At 46.0% G+C, this 25,778-nt stretch overlaps 1 protein-coding gene across 1 annotated transcript in view; it reads right to left on the bottom strand.

Moving 5' to 3' along the window:
• The window catches only part of ABHD3 (abhydrolase domain containing 3, phospholipase), a 54,552-nt gene that overhangs the window by 4,351 nt on the left and 24,423 nt on the right, over positions 1–25,778 (bottom strand). Inside the window, exons 6-8 of the mRNA XM_075585199.1 lie at positions 17,088–17,261; positions 11,539–11,587; positions 10,495–10,660 (exon numbers count right to left, since the gene is read on the bottom strand). Of these exons, the coding sequence (XP_075441314.1) occupies positions 10,495–10,660; positions 11,539–11,587; positions 17,088–17,261 (389 nt within the window). The remainder of the gene's footprint in view (positions 1–10,494; positions 10,661–11,538; positions 11,588–17,087; positions 17,262–25,778) is intronic.

Genomic DNA, 25,778 nt, shown 5'->3' with positions numbered 1-25,778 from the left:
CACAGAGGGAGACATACTGTCAGTCTGAGAGACACAGAGGGAAACATACTGCCAGTCGGAGAGACACAGAGGGACATACTGTCAGTCTGAGAGACACAGAGGGAGACATACTGCCAGTCTGAGAGACACAGAGGGACATACTGCCAGTCTGAGAGACACAGAGAGAGACATACTGCCAGTCTGAGAGACACAGAGAGAGACATACTGCCAGTCTGAGACACAGAGGTAGACATACTGCCAGTCGGAGACACAGAGGGACATACTGCCAGTCTGAGAGACACAGAGGGAGACATAATGCCAGTCTGAGAGACACAGAGGGAGACATACTGCCAGTCTGAGAGACACAGAGGGACATACTGCCAGTCTGAGAGACACAGAGGGACATACTACCAGTCTGAGAGACACAGAGGGAGACATACAGCCAGTCTGAGAGACACAGAGGGACATACTGCCAGTCTGAGAGACACAGAGGGACATACTGCCAGTCTGAGAGACACAGAGGGACATACTGTCAGTCTGAGAGACCCATAGGGAGACATACTGCCAGTCTGAGAGACACAGAGGGACATACTGCCAGTCTGAGAGACACAGAGGGACATAATGCCAGTCTGAGAGACACAGAGGGATACATACTGCCAGTCTGAGAGACACAGAGGGACATACTACCAGTCTGAGAGACACAGAGGGAGACATACTTCCAGTCTGAGAGACACAGAGGGAGACATACTGCCAGTCTGAGAGACACAGAGGGACATACTACCAGTCTGAGAGACACAGAGGGAGACATACGTCCAGTCTGAGAGAGACAGAGGGAAATACTGCCAGTCTGAGAGACACAGAATGAGACATACTGCCAATCTGAGAGACACAGAGGGAGACATACTGCCAGTCTGAGAGACACAGAGGGACATACTGCCAGTCTGAGAGACACAGAGGGAGACATACTTCCAGTCTGGGGGACACAGAGGGACATACTGCCAGTCTGAGAGACACAGAGGGACATAATGCCAGTCTGAGAGACACAGAGGGATACATACTGCCAGTCTGAGAGACACAGAGGGACATACTACCAGTCTGAGAGACACAGAGGGAGACATACTTCCAGTCTGAGAGACACAGAGGGAGACATACTGCCAGTCTGAGAGACACAGAGGGACATACTACCAGTCTGAGAGACACAGAGGGAGACATACGTCCAGTCTGAGAGAGACAGAGGGAAATACTGCCAGTCTGAGAGACACAGAATGAGACATACTGCCAATCTGAGAGACACAGAGGGAGACATACTGCCAGTCTGAGAGACACAGAGGGACATACTGCCAGTCTGAGAGACACAGAGGGAGACATACTTCCAGTCTGGGGGACACAGAGGGACATACTGCCAGTCTGAGAGACACAGAGGGAGACATACTGCCAGTCTGAGACACAGAGGGACATACTGCCAGTCTGAGAGACACAGAGGGACATACTGCCAGTCTGAGAGACACAGAGGGACATACTGACAGTCTGAGAGACACAGAGGGACATACTGCCAGTCTGAGAGACACAGAGGGACATACTGCCAGTCTGAGAGACACAGAGGGACATACTGCCAGTCTGAGAGACACAGAGGGACATACTGCCAGTCTGAGAGACACAGAGGGACGTACTGCCAGTCTGAGAGACACAGAGGGACGTACTGCCAGTCTGAGAGACACAGGGGGACATACTGCCAGTCTGAGACACAGAGGGAGACATACTGCCAGTCTGAGAGACACAGAGGGACATACTGCCAGTCTGAGAGACACAGAGGGACATACTGCCAGTCTGAGACACAGAGGGAGACATACTGCCAGTCTGAGAGACACAGAGGGAGACATACTGCCAGTCTGAGAGACACAGAGGGAGACATACTGTCAGTCTGAGAGACACAGAGGGAGACATACTGTCAGTCTGAGAGACACAGAGGGAGACATACTGCCAGTCTGAGAGACACAGAGGGAGACATACTGCCAGTCTGAGAGACACAGAGGGAGACATACTGCCAGTCTGAGAGACACAGAGATAGGTAGTGACAGTGTGAGAGCCACACAGCAAGCGAGATCCAGATACTTGCTGCACTATTTAAGGCACAACTGGACAACAGACGGCCAGGAGACCCGTTCCAACAACATTGAGTATCCTTTGGGTAGTATACAAGCATTTCACAAATATCTCACTGAAACCAGGCCTGCAACGTGAATACCAGCCATCTTAAAATAGGAGCCCTAACGCTGTGCCGCGGCATTAATATTGGCCTATTGGGCTGCTACATTTGACACTGGGACTATATTAGGGTCAGTGTCATCATTTTGTGTGTGTGTGTATATATATATATACTATATATATATATATATATATATATATATATATATATATACTGTGCTTAAACGCTGTGTGAACAGTGAGCATTAGCTTATAAGGGTTCCATGTAAAAATGAATTTCAGGCAAAAGGTGACACTGTGTGCTCATTTGCATGTTATTTCCCAGAATCCCTTGCCACAGTGTATGCACTATATGCTAGGTGATAATGCTGAAATAGTTTGAAGCTTTGGGGAGCGCAGATATCACCATAAAAAAACAAAGAATAAGAAACTACATAGTGTAATCAGCTTCCCACAATTGAAGTCTATTCGGCGGTCTCCCGGTGAGCGTTGCATCCCTTCCGGTGGTGGGTCGCTTCACTTCCGGTGCCTTCAGGATCGTGCAGGAGGACGGGCAGCGCTTGTCTTGGAGAATCTCAGTCCCACCTACTACGCCGCCTCTACGCATTTCGCTTTACAGCTTCCTCAGGAGTCCTGAGGGAGCTGTAAAGCAAAACGTGTAGTAGGTGGGACTGAGATTCTCCAAGACAAGCGCTGCCCGTCCTCCTGCACGATCCTGAAGGCACCGGAAGTGACGCGACGAATAGATCTGAGAGACGCAAACCAGGGCAGTGGAGAAACTAACCGGCCACTCAACTATAATTATTACATGCCTATACATCTGTGACTTATGTAAGTGTGACATTGTATTAAATACTATTGTGCTATTTTTATTCTCACCGAGGACACATCACATTGTGACCAAGAACATCAAAGACCTTAGCTAGAGAAGCCTATAACGGCACTTAGTGTACCACACATTATGTGGGAAATGCTGTTTTTCATCTAGAAAATTGTGAGTTTCCTTTTGGCAGAAATCCGAGACTTCTGTTGTGGGAAGCTGATTACACTATGAAGTTTCTTATTCTTTGTTTTTTTACGGTGATATCTGCGCTCCCCAAAGCTTCGAACTAACCGGTTAATATACAATATAATTACAATGACCAGACGTTTCGGTTGAGCGGGGACAGTCCCGGTTTTTAATGAGCTGTCCCGGTGTTCTCCCGGTTTGGGCGGGTAGAGGGAGATCAGAGGACGATGCCGGATGCACAGCAGAACAGAACAGCGGTAGCCAGTAGGGGGGAGGAGGAGAGCAGGGCTGTCTAGATGCTTAACCACTGCAGCTTCTGGGCAGCAGGTGGCGCTGCAGAGCACTCCTGCTCTGAGCTGCTCCTCTCTACATCTCCCGGTTCTGTGTGTGTGTCTGTGTTGGTAAGTGTGTGTCTCTGTAACTGTGTGTGTGTGTGTGTTGGTAAGTGTGTCTGTGTTGGTAAGTGTGTGTGTATCTGTGTTGGTAAGTGTGTGTGTGTGTTGGTAAGTGTGTGTGTTGGTAAGTGTGTGTGTGTTGGTAAGTGTGTGTGTGTGTGTGTATCTGTGTTGGTAAGTGTGTGTGTGTTGGTAAGTGTGTGTGTGTGTATCTGTGTTGGTAAGTGTGTGTGTATCTGTGTTGGTAAGTGTGTGTGTGTGTGTGTGTGCTGGTAAGTGTGTGTATTTTTAGTGCATATATATGTGTGTTTCATGCATTATTTATAGACATACACAAACTGAATTGAGAAAAAAGCCAGCGAAACTCAGGGCAGTGAGTGGGGCTCCTGGTTGCGCAGCCACCATCCACCACTGTAAACAAACCAGTTCCCACCGACATAGTGAAAAACAGAATTGAATGAAAACAAAGAATCAGTAATATCTAGAAACTCTCTGAGCACGTCAAACCTGAAAGCATATACCAGAAAATAATAAAGGTTACTGTAACAGGGCCTTAACCCCTGGTTATACCTCTGCACATGTCTCTTACAGTTACAGTGCAACTGTGATACCATTGCTCAAAAACAGCAAGCTTGACCCTACCTGTCCTTCTAACTATCGACCTGTCTCCCTCCTGCCTTTTGCCTCCAAACTCCTTGAACGTCTTGTATTCTCTCGATTGCTACACTTTCTCAACACCTATTCTGTCCTAGACCCTCTACAATCTGGCTTCCGCACTGCTCACTCTACTGAAACAGCCCTCACTAAAATAACTGACGACCTCCACGCTGCCAAAGACAGAGGTCATTACACTCTGCTCATATTACTCAACCTCTCTGCAGCATTTGACACAGTGGACCACCCTCTTCTCCTCCACATTCTCCATACTCTTGGTATTCGGAACAAAGCTCTATCCTGGATCTCCTCTTACCTCTCCCAACGTACTTTCAGTGTCTCTTTTGCTAACACCTCCTCCTCCTCTATCGATCTCTCTGTGGGGGTACCCCAGGGCTCTGTTCTGGGACCTCTTCTCTTCTCTCTTTACACACTCTCTCTAGGTGACCTAATCACATCTTTTGGGTTTAAATATCACCTCTATGCTGACGACACACAAATTTACCTTTCAACCCCTGACCTTACACCTGCTATACAGACCAAAGTTTCTGAATGTATCTCTGGAATATCATCCTGGATGGCCCTCCTCCGCCTTAAACTCAACATGGCAAAAACAGAGCTCCTTATACTTCCTCCCAAACCTGGCCCTACTACCTCCTTCCACATTACTGTTGGAAATACGATCATTCACCCAGTAGCCCAAGCACGCTGCCTAGGGGTCACACTCTATTCCTCTCTCACATTCTCCTCTCACATTCAAAACGTTTCTAAAACTTGTCGCTTTATCCTCCGCAATATCACAAAGATACGCCCTTTCCTCTGTTACTCGTCTGATAAAACTCTGACTCAGGCCCTCATTCTCTCCCGTCTCGATTACTGCAACCTCCTGCTGTCCGGCCTCCATGCCTCTCACCTGTCTCCCCTACAATCTATACTAAACGCTGCTGCCAGAATCACTCTACTCTTTCCTAAATCTGTCTCCGCGTCTCCCCTCCTGAAATCCCTCTCCTGGCTTCCGATCAAATCCCGCATCTCACACTCAATTCTCCTCCTCACTTTTAAAGCTTTACACTCCTCTGCCCCTCCTTACATCTCAGCCTTAATTTCTCGCTATGCACCATCCCGACTCTTGCGTTCTTCTCAAGGATGTCTTCTTTCTACCCCCTTTGTATCTAAAGCCCTCTCCCGCCTTAAACCTTTCTCACTGACTGCCCCGCACCTCTGGAATGCCCTTCCCCTCAATACCCGACTAGCACCCTCTCTATCCACCTTTAAGACCCACCTTAAGACACATTTGCTTAAAGAAGCATATGAATAGCACTGTGGATAATCCTGAACACATGATACATAAAGCTTGGCCCCCTGCAGACGCACTTACTAGAATTCCCTCCTACTGTCTCTATACGTTCTCCTACCTAACAATTAGATTGTAAGCTCCTGAGAGCAGGGACTCCTCTTCCTTAATGTTACTCTTATGTCCGAAGCACTTATTCCCATGACCTGTTATTTATATTATTTGTTATTTATATGATTACAACATGTATTACTACTGTGAAGCGCTATGTATATTTATGGCGCTATATAAATAAAGACATACTACTACTACTACTACTACAGTCTAACTGAAGCTGCTGCTAGAACTAGTTACAACTAAATGAGAGAGTACAGTTACATATGTATAACAGTGGCCACATCAAAAGGGCTACAGTCAAAGGGCTACAATAAAACAGATTAGAACAAAAGTCTACTGTGTTATCATTAAACACAGGACCAGCTTGGAAAATCACAGGGCGCAGTGCAAACTGTGAGTGTGGTTCTAGCTCCATCCCCTTGGGCATCACCTGCGGTGTTCCGCTAGGCTCTGTCCTGGGGCTCCTACTCTTTTTAGTCTTCATCAAAGATCTTCCTACAACTTGTAAGGGAGCTGTAATACACATGTACACGGGTGACACAATCCTATATGCACACAGCCATCGCCTCTCTGACCTTGAACACATATTTCAATCTGATTTTTTGAGATTTGAAAACTGGATTTCCCAAAACAAATACTGTTTTTAAACACTGACAAGACTGTAACAATGGTATTTGGGGCCAAGGCTAAACTTCTAAAGCTTCCAATGCCGGAGCTTCAGATCTGAACCAACAATACCATCCTAGCCCCTGTTACTAGTTTCAAATATCAGGGCATATGGTTTGACTCCCATTTAACATTTGGGCTGCACATTGATACCCTGACATCTAAAACCTATGCCAAACTAGGGGTACTTTACAGGAACAAATCCTCCCTAAGTCTGCTGGTCAGAAACTGTATCGTACAGCAGATGCCAATACCAATTATAGACTATGGGGACATAGTATATGGCATAGCACCCCAAACTCACTTTAGCAAACTAGACACCTTCTACAATTCAATATGCCGCTTTGTCCTCCAATGTAAATGCAACACACATCACTGCGAAATGCTCAAAGAACAAGATTGGCCATCACTTGAGTCTAGGTGCAAAGTTAATCTTTCCTGTCTTGCCTTCAAATACTTTCTGGGCAAGCTACCCATCTATCTGAACAAGCTCCTCGCCCCTACCACACGCAGCACTTATCATCTGAGATCTGACTCCAAAAGACTGTTCACGGTCCCGAGGTTCAACAAAGTATCCGGCCGCACCTCCTTCTCTTACCGTGCACCCCAAAACTGGAACAATCTGCCTGAGATTTTCAAAGCCACCACCAGTCTAAGTTCTTTCAAAACTAAAGCTGCCTCACATTTTAAATTGGTCTGTAACTGTTTCATACGCCTACATCAGATCTTATCTGTAACTGTTCATGAAATGTCTTTAAATATTATGTATAACCCTGTTCATTTAATGTAACGATGTATTTGTCATCATAACTCTGTGCCCAGGACATCCTTGAAAACGAGAGGTTACTCTCAATGTAATACTTCCTGGTAAAACATTTTATAAATAATATTGATAGCCTCTTATATTACTCCTTAGTGGTTGTGCATCGTATAAGGGCACCCACTAAGCCCAATTAGGGTATCCACTCTGTGCTGAGCGGTGGACTCGTCTATGTCTAGTTTTGAGCTTAGCCTGTAGAAGTGTTTGCAGCAAAGATGCTACAGGAAAAGGAAGGAAGCTACTGGTGTGATTCAATCCAGATATAGGTCTTATGTCACAACCAAGCATATAGAGAGAAAAAAAAGAGAAAAGAGCAGGGGCATGCAATAGTGCAAAACCTTTTACTTATACAAAGGACAATATAAAAATGCCCTTACAGGAAAAAAGATCTTTAAAGCATATATCACCGGTTTAAGGCACAGATGGATAGTGTTGTGGTTCCACAGGTGATGCCTGCATGCATGCATAGCTGCTGCTGAGGTAAGCAGGGGAAGATGATGCCAGATGAAAGGGAGCATCCTCACTGTGATGAACTCCAGCATGCGCAGGATCCCGTAAGCGAGGAGGGGGAAGTTGTTACTGCTCCGAGATGAGCAGTAAGAACTTCCCCCTTCATCCACCCCTATCCTTGTTTATGCTTGTTGCGGATAAGCAATATGATGCATGATGGATGAGAAAGCTGTAGATCGGGGTCTCATGGTACTGAAGGAACTTCAAAACAGTGCTACTATAATAGAGATACCCAGCCAGACATTACATAGGATTTCCCCACACATTGAAGAATCGGTCAGCGTGGAAAAAGTAATACGTCAAGATGAGATGCCACAGGAGTCAATCAAAGTGGATAAAAACTCCGCCCAGGTTGAACCACCGACGATCATTGATACTGAACCCGATGCAGGTGGTCACCCTAGCCTCAGGAAAGAAAAGATCTCCTGACGCATGGAAAAACTTGTGGCCAAGCGATTAAAAGACATGGTAAACTGGAAAAAGGAGTGAGGTGAGGAAGCTAAGCACATCATGGAAGGACTGTGCTTGGGAAAAGTCCTCCTTGAGTGACTAAAGCGTGCTGATTTCAAGCACCTTCTTGAAGAGACACTGGTTACCTGGAGATAGGACTCCAATCCCAGCATGACTGGTGGTTCTTTCCCTCCAACCCACTCCCTCTCCGCAGGTACATCTCGATTGAGAGTGGAGGGATGGGCCTCAGCCATAGCTAGCCCGAGCTACCCAAAAACGGGGGAGGAATGTGGCAGGGCCTTAACACCTGGCTCATCTGTCAGATAGAAAAGCCTCCTGTTTAAATGGCAGGGGATCTTTTTAGCACATTGGTGGTGTATGCTGACAGAGAGGAACAGTGTGTGCTCCCTTAAAACTGTATTTTTCCCCAATATATATCTCCCTAGTCATACCTCTTCACTCGTCTCCTACAATTACCATAAAAAAATTTTTGCCAATTTCCAAAAAACTCATTTCACCCTAGTAATCTCTCTTTCTCTCATATATATATGAGAGAGAGAAAGAAAGAAAGAAAGAGAGAGAAAGAAAGAAAGAAAGAGAGAGAAAGAAAGAGAGAGAAAGAAAGAAAGAAAGAAAGAGAGAGAAAGAAAGAGAGAGAAAGAAAGAAAGAAAGAAAGAGAGAGAGAGAAAGAGAGAAAGAGAAAGAAAGAAAGAGATAAAGAAAGAAAGAGAAAGAAAGAAAGAGAAAGAGAAAGAGAGAAAGAAAGAAAGAAAGAAAGAGAAAGAGAGAAAGAAAGAAAGAGAGAAAGAAAGAAAGAGAGAAAGAAAGAAAGAGAAAGAAAGAGAGAAAGAAAGAGAAAGAAAGAAAGAGAAAGAGAGAAAGAAAGAGAAAGAAAGAAAGAAAGAAAGAGAAAGAGAGAAAGAAAGAAAGAGAAAGAAAGAGAAAGAGAGAAAGAGAAAGAAAGATAGAGAGAGAAAGAAAGAAAGAAAGAGATATATATAAGAGAGAGAGAGAGAGAGAAAGAAAGAGAGAGAAAGAAAGAGAGAGAGAGAAAGAAAGAAAGAGAGAGAAAGAAAGAAAGAGAAAGAGAGAAAGAGAGAAAGAGAGAAAGAAAGAAAGAGAGAGAGAGAAAGAAAGAGATATATATGAGAGAGAGAGAGAGAGAGAGAGAGAGAGAGAGAGATCGAGAGAGATCCCCGGATAGTAGGCAGCTTTCTGTCTAATTTTTATATCAGAAGGTGCTGACATAGTATGGAAGTGATACGTCCCACAGATTCACAGGCTGGTGGATAAGAAAACCATACCAGACTTCACTGTGGTTCTGGTTCCCCCTCGCCTGCTCTCCTAATTCCAGGAACAGGTATTTAGGGCAGCTAGGTTTGCTGCTTCAGTCTATCTTCAGCCTGGAGGCTGGGGCACGTGTCTCCCTGTTATCCAGTTCGGGGAGGACGCCCCCTTCATGTGTTGCAGTATCCGTAAGGATTGAACAGAATCTATTGGGACGCTGTCACCATCTAACCGATAAGAACTCAATGTATAATTTTGTGCCTAAAGACTGTGGATATTACAGCCTGGGTTAAGATGCATAGCCAGTAAACCTACCCACAGACTGCTGTTTCAACCTACTGTATAGTGTCTCAGTGTGCGGCTGGTTATTCTGGCTTTGCAATTTGAAGCTTGGGATAGGTTTCATCACACTTAGTTAAGTTATGGTGGGTAAAAAAAGTGACAAAAACCTTCCACGGTAAAGCATATAGCAAATGGAAATATTACTGTATGCTCGTTTGCATGTTTTAGACAGGTCTGCAACCCTGCTATATATATAACACATTTAGAACTGCCAAAGATAATATTAGTAAACGCCCCAAGAACCATTACATGTGCTGCCTCTGGATAAGAAAATTGCTGAGAAGATTGCATAAAACTGACATGGTGAGTGTAACAAATACAAAAACACTGCCTGATATTAAGAGCAACTCATGTGAACGCATAATCCCTAAATCCTGATGTACTTTCAAAATTAAAACTTTTTTTTCACTTCACTTAAACTTATGTAAAGTAAATATTAACACAATGATTTTTTTTTTTTTACTAATACAAAAATGTTAAATGTTATTAGTTTGTGCTGGCTATTTTGGAACTGAAAAGATTACTGTAAGTTGCTTAGGAAACGCAGCAGGTGCAGGTTACATTGCATAACACAGCACAGAATGGAAGCAATCAGTGGCTCAGATTCACAAAAGGATTGTAAGCTTTAGCACGCCTCGGCTCCCATTCATATGGGGCTTAGCACTCTTTTGTGGAACTGTGCCAGTGGTTTCTTGGGAGTGTGCACTTCTTGTTCAAGGTTAGTAAATACCCACCTATGTTATTGATCAAAATTCATGTACTTACCATGCCCAGGTGAGAAAACATCATCCACAGCATTTAAACATAACACTGGTATCTCTATTGATTTCACCCTGTGGCATGGGCTAGCATCCTTGTAATAGTGATCATTTGTGGGGTAACCAAACATCACTGAGGTGAATCTTGTATCAAACTCACGAATTGATTTAGCCTGTAGTTCAAAAATGAGAGAAGAAAATCAGGAACATAAGCCAGAGATAACACTAGCTATGCATACACATTCTAGGCTGATATATATAAGAGACACTTTAAACATAAGCCCTGAGGAAGGTCCCATGTAGGACTGAAACATTGGTAATATGTCTTGTTCATTGTATGATTAAATATTTTTTGCACTAGTGCCCAGGTTGCTCTGGTATTTGGATTGATATTTATAAAAGACATTTACACATGCTTCTCGTTATTATTTATCAGGTGCCATCATATTCAGCAAAGTGATGCAATAGACACAATGATGTACAACTAGTATAAAACACAAATGTTAGCACGTACTGCTACATTAAATAAGGATAGGAGGAATCACCACTAGTTTTGTTACTTTAAAAGCAGATATAGCCCATATTTACAATGAGGTGCTCTGATATTCTATAAGACACCTTGCTGCCTATTCAAGTCAAGGCCGTAAATTGTCTTCCAGTGCTGAAAGGTGTCATGGCATAGCACCGTTTAGTAACCAAGGCACATAATGGTCTGCAATACATGAACAGTTCTCCCGGTCCAATATGACTTGTAAAACTCAGCTCTAAATATAAGACAATGATATGTAAAAACCATCGGAAAGTTTATCATGGTGGTGTACGGGTGTGTCCATCTGTATGTGTGACTCATTCTTACTGGATGTCTGGTTATTTATACAGTTGTTCTTCTAGAAACCAATATGCTATGTTTTCTATACTAAGTGCATCAATTCAACCAGCTTTGATCTGGCTTTTATCTACCCTGCATTTGACAGAAAGACTAAAGGATTCAATTAAGGGGAGTCGATTAATTTTGCTTCAGTCACAGACAGAAAAACATTGAAGAACATACCTTCATGATGTGATTCATATCAAATAGTTTCTCCAAAACAGGACGGTGTCTGGAACGTGGAAATATAATGATTTCAACAAGCAGCAGAGATAACACTAAATGTATTATAATGAAGGCAATTTTATGATAATGAATTCAGGGAAGAGACTTAAGCACCGCACCTTCAATATAAGGTAGTTTGATGTCCTGTAATATCATATTTATGTTATTTATGTTATTTATTTATAAAATATTTTACCAGGAAGTAATACATTGAGAGTTACCTCTCGTTTTCAAGTATGTCCTGGGCACAGAGTAAAACAAATAATACATGGTTATAAATACAGAGACATAAATGAACAGGGTATACATTATATACAAGACATTGCATGCACAGTTAAAGAAAATATATATTATGGCCGTATGAAACAGTTACAGACCAGATTAAAATGTGAGACAGCCATGTATTGTTTATGTATTGTTTGATGCGCTGTCAGTTGTACGTTAAATATAGAAAAGTAATATTAAAGCATAAATACTACTTTACCCCTTTTTCTTCTTATTTGTATATGTAAAGCATGTGACAATATATAATTCTACATTCTTACCTACGCTGGCAATTGTTTGGTGCTCCTGTTATAGGTCTGGAAAAATCCTGATTGTGTGCCTAACGAAATGGCTGCTTGAGTCAGTGTAACTCAGCAGCTACAATATATGTTTATATTACTAAGGTAACATTATCTATTATTACAGTTTGCAGCTCAAACTGCTGGGAACATTGGTAATACAAAATCACAAACAGGAAAGTGTTGCACAGATCTGCTTGGGTGTGTTAAAACCTGTGCTAAAGGTGTGCTAAAACCTGCTATAGAAATAAAAGGATCAAATTAAAAATATTATTGGGAGTGGAATAAAAAATTATGTCCCATGTTTTGACTCATTAAGATGCTTTATATGTTTACAATCAGTATTGCTAGACTGCAATTCCAATATGCACTTTGATACTACTAGTAATATATCAAAACTGTATAATGTGCAGAGTAACTTTGTTACATCTTCCATCCTCTTGGTCATGATGAAATACCTAAGTGTTTCACTGAGGAGTTTGTCTTCAATAAACCGCAGTAAACCCTTTGATGCAGGAAGAGCATGTTACACAAGTCAGGCGTGTGGCTGTTACTGAGCGAACACTGCAATTGTACTATACTTCAGTGACTGTATCAAGCAGCTACTAAGGAAACACTCTTTTAACAACTTCTGCATTATTTGTATTTTTCTCCTATAATTAGGGATTCCGGTTTTCAGTGTGTATTTTTTTGGTAAAATTGGTGTTTTTTTTTTTATTGTTTTCTGGCGTTTTCATTTTATTTAAAAAAAAAAAACATCAGTGTTATCAATGAAAGAAAAAAATGGACATTACAATATGGTGGGTTTTTCTTCGTGCAGAGTAAATGGGTACTTTAGTATTAGGTGATACCTTTTTATTTGGACTAACAGTAGATACTATAAGACAAGCTTTCGAGTGTCGTCCCTCTTCCTCAGGTCTGCAATACTGATTTACAGAGAGTCCCTGAGCTTAATGTAGATGTACAATCCCAGATAACAATCTAAGGCAGATGTGCAATCCCAGATAACAATCTAAGGCAGATGTGCAATCCCAGATAACAATCTAAGGCAGATGTGCCATCCCAGATAACAATCTAAGGCAGATGTGCAATCCCAGATAACAATCTAAGGCAGATGAGGTAGAGAAGGAATGGCAGAGGGAATCGTGAATAAACAGATAATAAATAGATGAAAGGGATGGTGACAAATGTGGAGAGTATGTATGCATGTAGACATCCATCCATCCATCAGCAGTGTGAAGGGGGGGTGAGTGTGCAGGGGGGGAGGGTTTATCCCCCTTGTGTTGCCGTCGTCACCTACTTGTGGCTGGTCTACTACAAGAGGGGGAACTCCAAAGAGAAATGAAGCCTCATTTCTGTTTATCGGAAGTAAAAGATGAAGTGCAAGTGTAAAACCGGAATCCCTACTTTAATTTAGGACACATTTTACAGCATTTCAAATGAAATCCTGAGAGCTTGCTCCCCCAAAACACACTAAATATACCATAGGATACTGCTTTGGTTTGTGGCTAGACAGGGTCTAGGACCAAACAAAAGTACATTTGATCTGGGAAGGTTTCAACAAAAAGTTTAAAACTATTAGCTTTGAAGCAAATTCATTGCAGGGGCATTACAAGAGTAGGAGTAGAAGCCACTTGTTATTGGAATTTCTTAGACTATATTGCCCCTTCTCGGCTCCGGCATGCCCATCCCTGTAACTCGCAGCCTTGGCTAAATTCCCACGCATACAGTATGGAGGAAATATCACACTGATTTTCTGCACTATAAATTTCTCCTCCCCCGTTATAACTCTGCTCTCTCTAAGGTCAAATAACGCTACTTCTCACTCATCAACTCAGAAATCTAATCAATGCAGTCTTTTCTCCATATCGGACTTGCTCCCCTGACCTTCTCCTCCCACTGCTCTTGTTCCCTTCACTTTTCCTCAAGCTTTAGCAGGCCACTTTAAAGGCAAGGTCCATGCTAATATTTTTTCTCTACTTATCCTACTAGATCTCTCTTCTATGATACTGTTGATCACTCTCTTCCTCTGCATTTCTATACTCTCTTGGTATCCGTAACCAAACTCTATCCTTGTTCTCATCATATTTGGAAAGATACCCGGGCGCTATCTCTGTGAAGCGTGTATAGATATGTCAATAAAAAGAATGGTAATACAGCCTGGATGCAATATCTTTCGAGTTGTTCTCCTGTGACTCAAACCCCAGCAGGATCTATCCAGGATCCTTATGAATAAGGTGATACAAAAAGAAGATGGGGGAGCACAGTTAGTGGTATACCCGATACACTAATAATCAATATAATGAAACACACCTCTATTATGGACGCCTGTCTATGTGGCAGGCTCCATATAGTGGTGGTGTACAGACGATGATGTGTATAGGTGGGTGGGGAAAATATAAATAAATGGAAAACTTACACGGCCTTGTGTAAGTTCTATCACAACAAGGTGTCTTTAGAGTTGTTTTCTTGTTTGCGACGTCTTTTCCTCTGCGTTCGTTGCTGTCCTCCTTCTTGCTTCCTCCAACTTTCGGGGTGTTAATCCTCGTGAAAATGGAAAGGTGGTACAGTTAACACGTGTATATATAGCAGTTGTGATGTGCAGGGGGGGTAATTGGGCAATATAGCAATAAACCACTGCAGTGCAATGGTTTAAACAAGCACTCACACGGGCCGGTGTGAGTGGTTCGTATAAAGGTATCTTTATGTTCCTGATCACAGGGGTGGTTCAGATTGTCAGATGTCCGTAAACAACTGGCAATGATGATATTAATGCAGCCTTTAGGTCAAGGTACATGGGGGTTAAAAAACAATATAGCTTAATACTCACACGGGCCAGTGTGAGTACACACTTATAATGGTTCCTTTCCTCTTCTGGTCTCTCCCTTTGATTCTTCCTGCAAAACTAAATGGAAGGATAGATGCCAACTAGAAGTCTAAAGGATAAGGCTTTATTGAAGGGGTTACAAATGAATAAAAAAGAAACCAAAGGTCTCTAGGGCGAATTAAAAACTGGGGGTGGGTAGGGCATTAGTGATAGGGGATCTCTCCCTCCGCATCCGGATGGAGAGCTAAAACTAGGCCTCTCGTCCCAAAGTCTAAAAAGTCCCAATCTGGTTTAGTAGAGCAACGCGTTTCGTCCTTAGCAGTACTTCCTCAGGCTCAAATGGTGGTGACCGGCTGTCTGGCTGTGCTTTTATGCAGTTGAAAACCAATCTTCTTCCCGGTGTGGTTGATGATCCTTTGTTCATGCGATGGGGCGCCGCCATCTTGGAAACTGCGCACGCATCGCCCACGCATTGGTGTGTGCAGCTTGTTGGAAATGGTTAATAAAGTTTTCAAAGTTTTGAAGAGGGTTCATAGGCTGTTGCGTGCGCATCCTTATGTTTATAAGCCTGAGGAAGTCCTGCTAATGACGAAACGCGTTGCTCTACTAAACCAGATTGGGACTTTTTAGACTTTGGGACGAGAGGCCTAGTTTTAGCTCTCCATCCGGACGCGGAGGGAGAGATCCCCTATCACTAATGCCCTACCCACCCCCAGTTTTTAATTCGCCCTAGAGACCTTTGGTTTCTTTTTTATTCATTTGTAACCCCTTCAATAAAGCCTTATCCTTTAGACTTCTAGTTGGCATCTATCCTTCCATTTAGTTTTGCTGGAAGAATCAAAGGGAGAGACCAGAAGAGGAAAGGAACCATTATAAGTGTGTACTCACACTGGCCCGTGTGAGTATTAAGCTATATTGTTTTTTAACCCCCATGTACCTTGACCTAAAGGCTGCATTAATATCATCATTGCCAGTTGTTTACGGACATCTGACAATCTGAACCACCCCTGTGATCAGGAACATAAAGATACCTTTATACGAACCACTCACACCGGCCCGTGTGAGTGCTTGTTTAAACCATTGCACTGCAGTGGTTTATTGCTATATTGCCCAATTACCCCCCCTGCACATCACAACTGCTATATATACACGTGTTAACTGTACCACCTTTCCATTTTCACGAGGATTAACACCCCGAAAGTTGGAGGAAGCAAGGAGGACAGCAACGAACGCAGAGGAAAAGACGTCGCAAACAAGAAAACAACTCTAAAGACACCTTGATGTGATAAAACTTTCACAAGGCCGTGTAAGTTTTCCATTTATTTATATTTTCCCCACCCACCTATACACATCATCGTCTGTACACCACCACTATATGGAGCCTGCCACATAGACAGGCGTCCATAATAGAGGTGTGTTTCATTATATTGATTATTAGTGTATCGGGTATACCACGAACTGTGCTCCCCCATCTTCTTTTTGTATCACCTTGTTCTCATCATACCTCAGCCATCGCACATTTCTGGTCTCTGTTGCTAACATGTCTTCGTCTTCTGTTGATCTGTCTGTTGGTGTATCTCAGGGCTCTGTTCTGGGGCCTCTCCTTTTTTCTCTCTACGCACTATCACTTAGTGTCCTCATCAACTCTTTTGGCTTTAGGTATTATCTCTAGATAATAGAGAGTGAATGAGAGGAGGGGGGAGAGTGGATGAATGGGTGCAGTCAGGCAGTGGCCCACCAAAAACTATGTGCCCATTTATTGGCACACTCGAAAAAAAAGGATGGCCACCCTTGATCTATCCTGTCGCTAAAGAACGTTGCCTTGGTGTGACATTTGAGTCCTCTCTTTTCTCCAATCACATTCCCGCCATGGCTAGAATTTGTCGCCCCCTCCTCTGTAATACTGCCAAGATCCACCTGCTGTCTCTGTAAGTCTCCCAACATACCACTCAGATTTCAAGCTCCCCGGAGAGTTCCCTAATGTCCGATTTTGTTTGCTGCACTTATTGTATTATAATTCCCTGTACTGTTTCTTTTGTAAAGCACGGAGTACACTGTGGACATTATGCAAATAAAGATATACATACATACATACATAAATACATCCTGGGGCTCACCTGATAATTGACGCCTGTAGACAGGTTGTTAAATAATAATTGAAAAGTATCCAGTTAATGGGTTTCTCAAGCACTACAGCAGATTCAAAAACTTCCCAGCCAGCTGAGAAGACTGCAGCTCCCAACAGAGGGGTCTGTTGTCCAGTATCACCCAGGTAATTCAGCAGCAGCATTCTACATATACAAAAGAAACAGGCAACGGTAGCAATCAATGTGCTACGGAATGGATCATTTGAACATGCCACTCTTAGCATCAATGTAAAAAGGTATTTTGCTCTGATTTTACTACTCTTGTGTAGGCCAGCATGTAGGAGATTGGTCATATGGAGTATTAGGGGAATTATGGAGTTGCATGGTCGTCATTATAATGGAATGTATCAATAGGTCTGTCGTCGTGATTCTATCCCATATTTCGGAAAAAGTCACGCATGAGCTGATGTGACTTGTCAAATGTATCAATCTTAATAACAAAACAAATACTTACATTTGTCAGAGACCCAAATATTTAGTGTATACCTGTGTGTTCAGCTAGGTTGAGAAAGCAAAAATGTGCTAAATACTTTACTCTTTTAACAGCTTTGTCCATTCACTTGCAAACAATAAGGCTCCACACAGAAGGGATTATCCTGCTGGTGAGGGGGAGATTGTGGTTTCTGTTCAAGCTGCAGCAATAATCAGCATTTTGGACAGGTAAAGTTGCTGCTCACACGATAAATACAATATGTAGCTTTCCAACAAACCTAAGCGCTCAGGTCCCAGAACCTCTCCCCTGTTCCTGCTCCCATAAGAGATCTCACAGATTGTTGGTGGAAATATTTCAGTGTACTATGTAAGATCCTCTACATTTTCCTTTTTTTATAAATAACCTGCCTTTTTTCTGTAATATTGCATGGACTGTACATGGACTGTATGTTTTCTGGCTACAGGTGCTGGCCATTTTAATGCACATCTGGGATTCTCTTCCATTTGCTTTTGTTTCTTAGGGCTGCGCTTATAGTGCCGGCGACGCGACGTCACGCTGCGGTCGCTGGAAAAATCAAATTGAGATGACTTCCAGCGATCGTGACCAATCCGTCGCTACGTCGCACCGCGCTTACTATAAGCGCACGCGACGGCGGCAATGCATTTGTTTTGATGCAACGTCGCGTCGCTGGCACTATAAGCGCGGCCTTACTCTTTGAAAAAAAATACAGGATCCCGCTGATGGATTAAAAAGGACCATAGAACTCCAGGTCACAAGCCACAGAAGCTGCAGTATGCTCTGTTTCACTTCTTCTTCCAAACTGCAACTCTGAACTGTACATGACCAGAAATAAATGTGAAGCAGAATGAGCCCAGCTCCAACAAGGGATCAAATGAATTGTGGTGAGTGGGAGAAATGATTTTCTCAGCCCTAATAGGGCCACTTGCTCACTCCCATATTTAAGGAGTTTCTGGTAAGCACATTGCATATTACATATGTAGCCAGGTCCCCCTCGCGTGTAGTCAGGTTCCCCCCCCTCGCGCACTCACCCCCTCCTTCCCAGTTGCGAGCGCGCGTGTGGATCGGGCTGGAGCGGAAGCATAGTGATCCCTGGTAGCTAGGGACGCGAGCGGCGAGCAGGCCGGTTGCCGGGGACGCGATCGGGCCGTCGCTAAGGCCGCGATCGCGTTGCCACCGGCCCGGCGGCTCGGGAAGCAGGGCGCCGCATACACAGGGCTGTTGCGCATGCGCAATGGCAGTGCACAGCGCGGGAGGCTCAGACAGCTCGCGCATGCGCGAGAATAGACTGCCAGCCCCCAGGGTGCTTTGGGGCAGAGACACCTGACGCCAGGGAGCCAATCAGAAGGCCGGATTCCCCTGCTCCCAGTTAGATACATTTCCCGGGGTTTTGCAGCTACGCAGGCACTCAGGATCCGGACCAGCTAGGGGTAAGAGGTGGATGCAGGGGTCAGTGACCCTCTGCATAGGCCAGCAGCCCCCAAGGTCCCAGTTAGGTCCTGAGTCACCTAATAGCTTGTGGAGCTTAGGGACAGGCCCTAGATAGGGACACTGCCCCATTATTTGGTCAAGTAGTCAGGGACACAGAGCGGAAGCCGTGCGGCCCTGCGAGGTGGGTTCTGGGCTCAGAACACCACCAAAGACCCTAACACCAGGAGAGACATTGTTTGCGCTGGACTTTCAACCCACGTGGTGTGGAGGACAATGTCGGATCGTGCGGATTGATATCGCGGTACCCGTGGCTGGAGCCCGGGCAGGTAACCTGCAACTCACGTGCACCAACCAGGCCTATCACCAAACATAGTGGCTGCGCAGTCACACACACATGTGCACAGTGGTATTTGACTCTGGGAGTACGAGACATTTGGGTGGGGGGTTACTGGACACAGGGTGGGGTCACATTGTGGGTGGTAGCGTCCGCCGTGACGCCTAGAGGTGATAGCGTCCGCCGTGACGCCTAGAGGTGATAGCGTCCGCCGTGACGCCTAGAGGTGGTAGCGTCCGCCGTGACGCCTAGTGTGGTTAGTGTCCGCCGTGACACCCAGTGTGGTTAGCGCCCACCGTGGCGCATGATGATGTTATGATGTTATTGAGTGATATATGTGTTTCCATGCAGTAAAGCCAGTCCTGTTTTATATTCGTTCGTGTTGTGTGGTTGCTTCCTGTGAGGGCCTCCTCCCACTCCGTTGGGATCCCTCCCAGGTGGAGGCGTTGCACCTAGAGATGTATGATATGTATGTACCCCAGGTTCCCCAAGCGGAGGCTTAGGCTCCTGAGAGCCAACAGGTAGCACAGCAGGTAGTAGCGGCGGTATACAATAGGGAATACCCGTTACATTTGGAGGCGCTGCTGAGAGAGTCCTGGGGTGCCCCACTTTGTAGTACCATTACCCTGTCAGTCAGCATGTCTGCGCTCACGCCCAAACAAGTGGCCGACTGGGCCGAAAAGCTAGGAGAGCTTCTGCGACACGTGGTCGCCGTAGACGGAGTGCCTGCTGATGTCTCCATGTTTACTGTCTGCAGCGCAGTAAGGACATTACCTGGTCTGGCGGACGCCCGCCTCATCAGCAAGCACTATGACATTGACCGGCAAGAGAATACCCTATTGCTAGCCACTGAACAAGCTATACTTCCTGATAGAGGCCCACGAGTAGTGTATCTACCAGAGACTTTGCCGCACGGATGCCCTCTAATTTACCCGGGAACTGTTTCCAGTCACGTCACTTCCCTCCCCAGACATGAGGATTGGGACGACAGAGATATGGCCGCCAGTACACCCATCCGATCAGATATATCCCTACCCAGAGTGACCTTCTCTTCAGATGCTAGGCAAGGGGCCACCAGTTGGGCCGGCAGTCCGGCCACATCACCGTTTACTAACCGGTCCGTGAACAGTTCTACCCCAACCCCTAACAGGCAGCGAGCAGCGATAGCCAGTGGCTCCAACAATGACGGCTCCCTGTTAGGAGTGACATTCCCACAGCTAGTGGAAGCGATAACTACATCCGCTCAAGCCCAAAATTATAGGAAATTGAAGGCGTTCTCAGGGACGGTCCCTGTCCCCACAGGCGAAGAGAGTATCGATTCTTGGAAGGAGCACACCCTCAAGGTGATCGACGAATGGCCCTGCTCTGAAACGGTCAGACGGCAGAGAATCCTGGAAAGTCTACGACCCCCAGCGGCCACCATGGTCAGTGCACAGCGTGACCAAGACCCTGATCTCTCTGCTCACCAGATGGTAGACTTGTTAGTCCAGATCTATGGCAAGGAGGAAGAGGAGAGCGAGCTGTGGTTCAAGTATTACGCTCTCAGACAGAAGGAGAAGGAAGACCTGTCCGACTTCCTACAACGCATCCAGCTGGTCCTGTGGAAATTGCGAACTTGCGGCCTCATCCTATCTTCAGAGATGGACGAATATCGGCGCAAGCAGTTCCTCCGAGGGGCCATCCCCACGCATCACATTGTGATTATGATCAGGTGCTCACTAAAGGAGGGACCTCCCCCTACCTTCATGGACATTCTGGGAATCGTAAAAGGGCATGAGGCCTATACCAAGCTGCATGCAGGCACCAAAGCCAAAGATCCTCCGGCCAGTGCCACCCCGGGAGCGTCCGCTCGTCGGCCCAAGACCCCTGTCAAAGAGGAAGATGCGCCACCCAAGTCGCCCTCAACGAAAGGGCGGGCTTCGGGGAGATCCTCCCCCACCTACCCAAGACGACTGGACCTCAAAGACGTCGTCTGCTATACCTGTGGACAGAAAGGCCATTTCTCTAGAGAGTGCCCTAATGGAGACACCCAAGAAAAGGAAACGCTCCGTAAAGGAAGCTCGGCCAGGACTATGATCTGTCAGAGGCAGACCTCAGAAGCCAAAACCACCGAGGCTACCCCCACGCCTCCCGAAGCCGCTCCTGACCTGAGCCCAGGCGAAGGAACTCCAGGGGGAGATGGATACTGTCAGGTGGGCCCTTCGGCCATCGTACGTGTGGTAGTAGAGGGAGTCTATGCTGCTGCTCTATTGGACACCGGGTCTCAAGTGACCATAATATACCGGCACTTCTACGACCAGCACCTGAAGCATTGTCCCCTGCGGTCGGCGGAACATATGAAAGTGAGGGGGTTGAGCAACGAAGATTACCCCATCGATGGGATTGTGAGCGTTCAACTGGAGATACTTCAATTGAATACCGGCAAGAAACATCCCATGAGTGTGGAGGCAATGGTGTGCCCAAAACCTCAAGGACAGTGTCAGTATCCGGTCATCCTGGGGACAAATACGGATATAGTACGAGCTGTCATCAGAGCCTACTTGAAGGAGACTAATGAATTGTCAATGGCCAATACCCGCCTAGATCCTGTACTGAGAGAGGAGTGCAACCGAGTATATGCCCTAGAGCGTCACGGGGACCTCTACAATCGTCAACGCGGACTGACGACCATTTCACCAGGGGGAGTGAAACGCATGGCCGTCTGGTGCTGTTATCCGGATCGGGAGGAGACCGATCATCTGTTCTCACTGGAGAGTGATCCTGAGGAAGAGATCCAGAGAGGGTATCGGGTAATACCTGAAGTAAAAGAGTGGACGACCCGAGTTCCTCTCCGAACCCATGTGTATATCCAAAACATCTCCCCATTTCCAATGGACATCGATGTAGGAGAAAGTCTGGGCAGTATATATCCCGTCAGCCCGGTGGAAACCGCGCCCCAGGTGAACGCCGCTGCAGTAGGTGAGCGGTTAGTCGACCTGGACTTCAACTTCGGGGATTCGACCCTGCCGACCGAGTGGAAGGATCGACTGACAGCCAAGCTGAAGGAAAGAAAAACAGTATTTTCTACCAGCGAGATGGATGTGGGCCGCAGTCGCAGCGCCCAACACACTATTAGGCTGAATGACGCCACTCCGTTCCGTGAACGCTCTCGTCGTATCGCCCCCAGGGATGTGGACGATGTAAGGGATGTCCTGGAGGAGATGAAGACCGCTGGAATACTGACGGAGTTGCGGAGTCCTTATGCATCACCCATAGTGGTAGTAAGGAAGAAGAATGGATCTGTAAGATTGTGCGTCGATTATCGAACCCTAAATAATCGTACGGTACCTGACCAATACAATCTCCCTCGTATTGAAGAGATCCTGAACGCTCTGAACGGGAGCCAATGGTTTAGTGTGCTCGATTTGCGATCTGGGTACTACCAGGTACCCATGAGTGAAGAGGATCAGGAAAAGACTGCCTTCGTCTGTCCCCTGGGCTTCTACCAGTTCACGCGTATGCCCCAAGGTATATGCGGAGCCCCTGCTACCTTCCAGCGGTTGATGGAAAAAACAATAGGGGACATGAATCCTCGGGAGTGCCTGGTTTACCTGGACGATATCATTGTCTTTGGGAAGACCTTAGAAGAACACGAGGAGAGGCTACTGAAGGTGATAGATCGTCTTGGCCAAGAAGGATTGAAGCTATCACTCGACAAGTGTAGGTTTTGCCACACCTCAGTGACCTACGTGGGACACATCGTGTCTGCCCAGGGGATTGCTACTGATCCAGCCAAAGTAGAAGCGGTGGTGAACTGGCCGCGTCCCGATAATGTCGCGGAACTGCGATCCTTCCTCGGGTTCTGTGGGTATTACCGTCGGTTCGTAGAAGGGTACTCTAGTCGAGCTAAACCCCTGAACAATTTGCTGAAGATATACCCTGAAGATACTGGGAGAAAGGCCACGTCGGCCCGTCAACCGTTTGGTGATAAGTGGACGCCTGAGTGTGAACGGGCCTTCCTGAATTTGAAGAAAAGCCTGACTGAAGCACCAGTGCTTGCATATGCTGACCCAGAACAACCATATGTCCTGCATGTGGATGCCAGTCTCAATGGACTGGGCGCTATCCTTCATCAGAAACACCCCGAGGGTCTTCGGCCGGTAGCCTACATCAGCCGCAGTCTGACACCCAGTGAGCAGAAATATCCGGTGCACAAGTTAGAGTTCCTGGCTCTCCAATGGGCGATCACGGAGAAACTTCATGATTACCTCTATGGTGTTACGTTTGAGGTAAGGACCGATAACAATCCCCTCACGTACATCAATACTTCCGCCAAATTGGATGCCGCCGGACACCGATGGTTGGCGACACTATGTAATTACCGATTCTCCCTGAAGTACAAGCCAGGGCCTCTGAACATTGGGGCCGATGCTCTATCACGACGACCAGGATTGAGTGCCACCCCTGATGATGATGAATGGGAAGAGATCCCTGGACCTGGGATGCGTGCAATGTGTAGTATAGCGGCCGTCATCAATGATCAGGTCGCATTCTCTGAACTAAGAGTTGCCGATTCGTTAGGGTGCCAGTCGCAAGCGATCCCTGCAGCCTACTGCGGCCCCGCAGGGATGAACATAACCCAGGACAAAGTCATAAGATGGAAAGACTTAGTAGACTATCAATTAAGAGATCCAGTGATCAGCATAATTCGACAAGCCGTTCAGCGGAAGAACCCTGCTCTATTGAAGAGTGCTCCCCGAGATCTGGTCGCGTTACTCATGCGTGAGGTGGACAAGTTCGAGATAGATAATTGTTTGCTCTATAGGGTAGTTCCATATCATAACCACCCTGATAGGCGACAACTAGTTCTACCCCAAAACTTGAGATATATGGTGTTGAAGTCTCTACACGATGACCACGGGCATCTCGGGGTAGAGAAGACTTTTGGGCTAGTCCGAGACCGGTTTTTCTGGCCCAAGATGCGGGAAGCGGTGGAACAACACTGCCGCCGTTGTTCCCATTGCGTTCAACGCAAGACGTTGCCTACCCGAGCAGCTCCCATGGCCCATCTAAAGAGTTCTGGTCCAATGGACCTGGTGTGTATGGACTTCCTGTGTATCGAACCTGATAGTCGAGGAATCGGTAATGTGCTGGTCATCACGGACCATTACACCCGCTATGCACAGGCCTTCCCCACAAAAGACCAGAAGGCTATCACGGTCGCGAAAGTTCTATGGGAAAAGTTCTTCGTTCACTACGGTCTTCCAAACCGACTTCACTCCGACCAAGGGCGAGATTTTGAGAGTACTCTGATCCGAGAATTACTTAAAATGCTGAACATCGCCAAATCCCGGACGACGCCGTACCACCCTGAAGGAGATGCTTTACCTGAACGATTCAACAGGACCCTGTTGGACATGCTTGGAACCCTGAAGGGAATGCAGAAAACAGAATGGAGTCGTCATGTGGAGACTTTGGTACACGCGTATAACTGTACTCGCCATGAGTCCACGGGGTTCTCCCCGTACTTCCTCATGTTTGGGCGGGAGGCCAGACTTCCAGTAGATGTGCGTCTCCGAGTATCAACGGATGGGATATTCAATAACACTCATTTTAAGTACGTGCAAAGGCTAAAAGACAGTCTGCAACAAGCGTACCAACAGGCTGAGAAGTCTACAGCCAAACTGAATGCTGGTAACAAGAGACGTTATGACAATAAAGTCAAGTATCGAGAGTTACGTCCTGGGGATGCAGTGTTACTTCGTAATTTGGGAATCCCCAGAAAACATAAACTGGCGGACCGGTGGAGAGATGGCGTATATGAGGTGGAGTCACAGATGCCTGGCCTCCCGGTTTATCGCATCAGAGACACCGATGGTCGGGTAAAGGTTTGGCATCGTAATCACCTTCTCCCCATCCCCCAAGTGGGAGATGAAGAAGAGGAACTACAGGCCACACCGCTCAACGGTGAGTTCGATCTATCAGAAGTGGGTCAAGAGACTGTAACTAACGAGACTCACTCTGAAACTCCGGAAGACCCTATGGAGGGACCCTCTCAAAGGGACCACCCCGCAGAAGGGGCATCTCCCGAAGGAGCTACGGGTAATGGGCCACGTAGGCCAATGCCTACTAAGGTGGCACCAACAGGCCAGCCTTTGGATCCACAGAGCCCGTGTTTTGTACCCTCAGAGACATTTCTCCCCTCAAGGGAAGAGGCTAGGCCTCAGGACTATGCTTATTACTCCCCCGAGGGAGTTGCCGAAGAACAACTCCGACGGAGTCAACGAGTTAGGTACCCGCCAACTAGGGTTACTTACGATCAAATGGGGGCACCCCATTATGAGGCTCAGCAGTGTTCTCGTAGTAAGATACAGTCTGTGATTGTGATGCTCAACGAATTATGCAATCTCGTTTAGAGTTACCTGTGCTAAGTTATATGTTTACTGCATTTTTATTATATAATTTT

Source organism: Ascaphus truei, chromosome 2, assembly GCF_040206685.1.
Source record: "Ascaphus truei isolate aAscTru1 chromosome 2, aAscTru1.hap1, whole genome shotgun sequence".
NCBI classification, from domain to species: domain Eukaryota; kingdom Metazoa; phylum Chordata; class Amphibia; order Anura; family Ascaphidae; genus Ascaphus; species Ascaphus truei.
The sequence above is the reverse complement of the archived record's forward strand: the minus strand, read 5'-3'. Positions and strand labels throughout refer to the sequence as shown.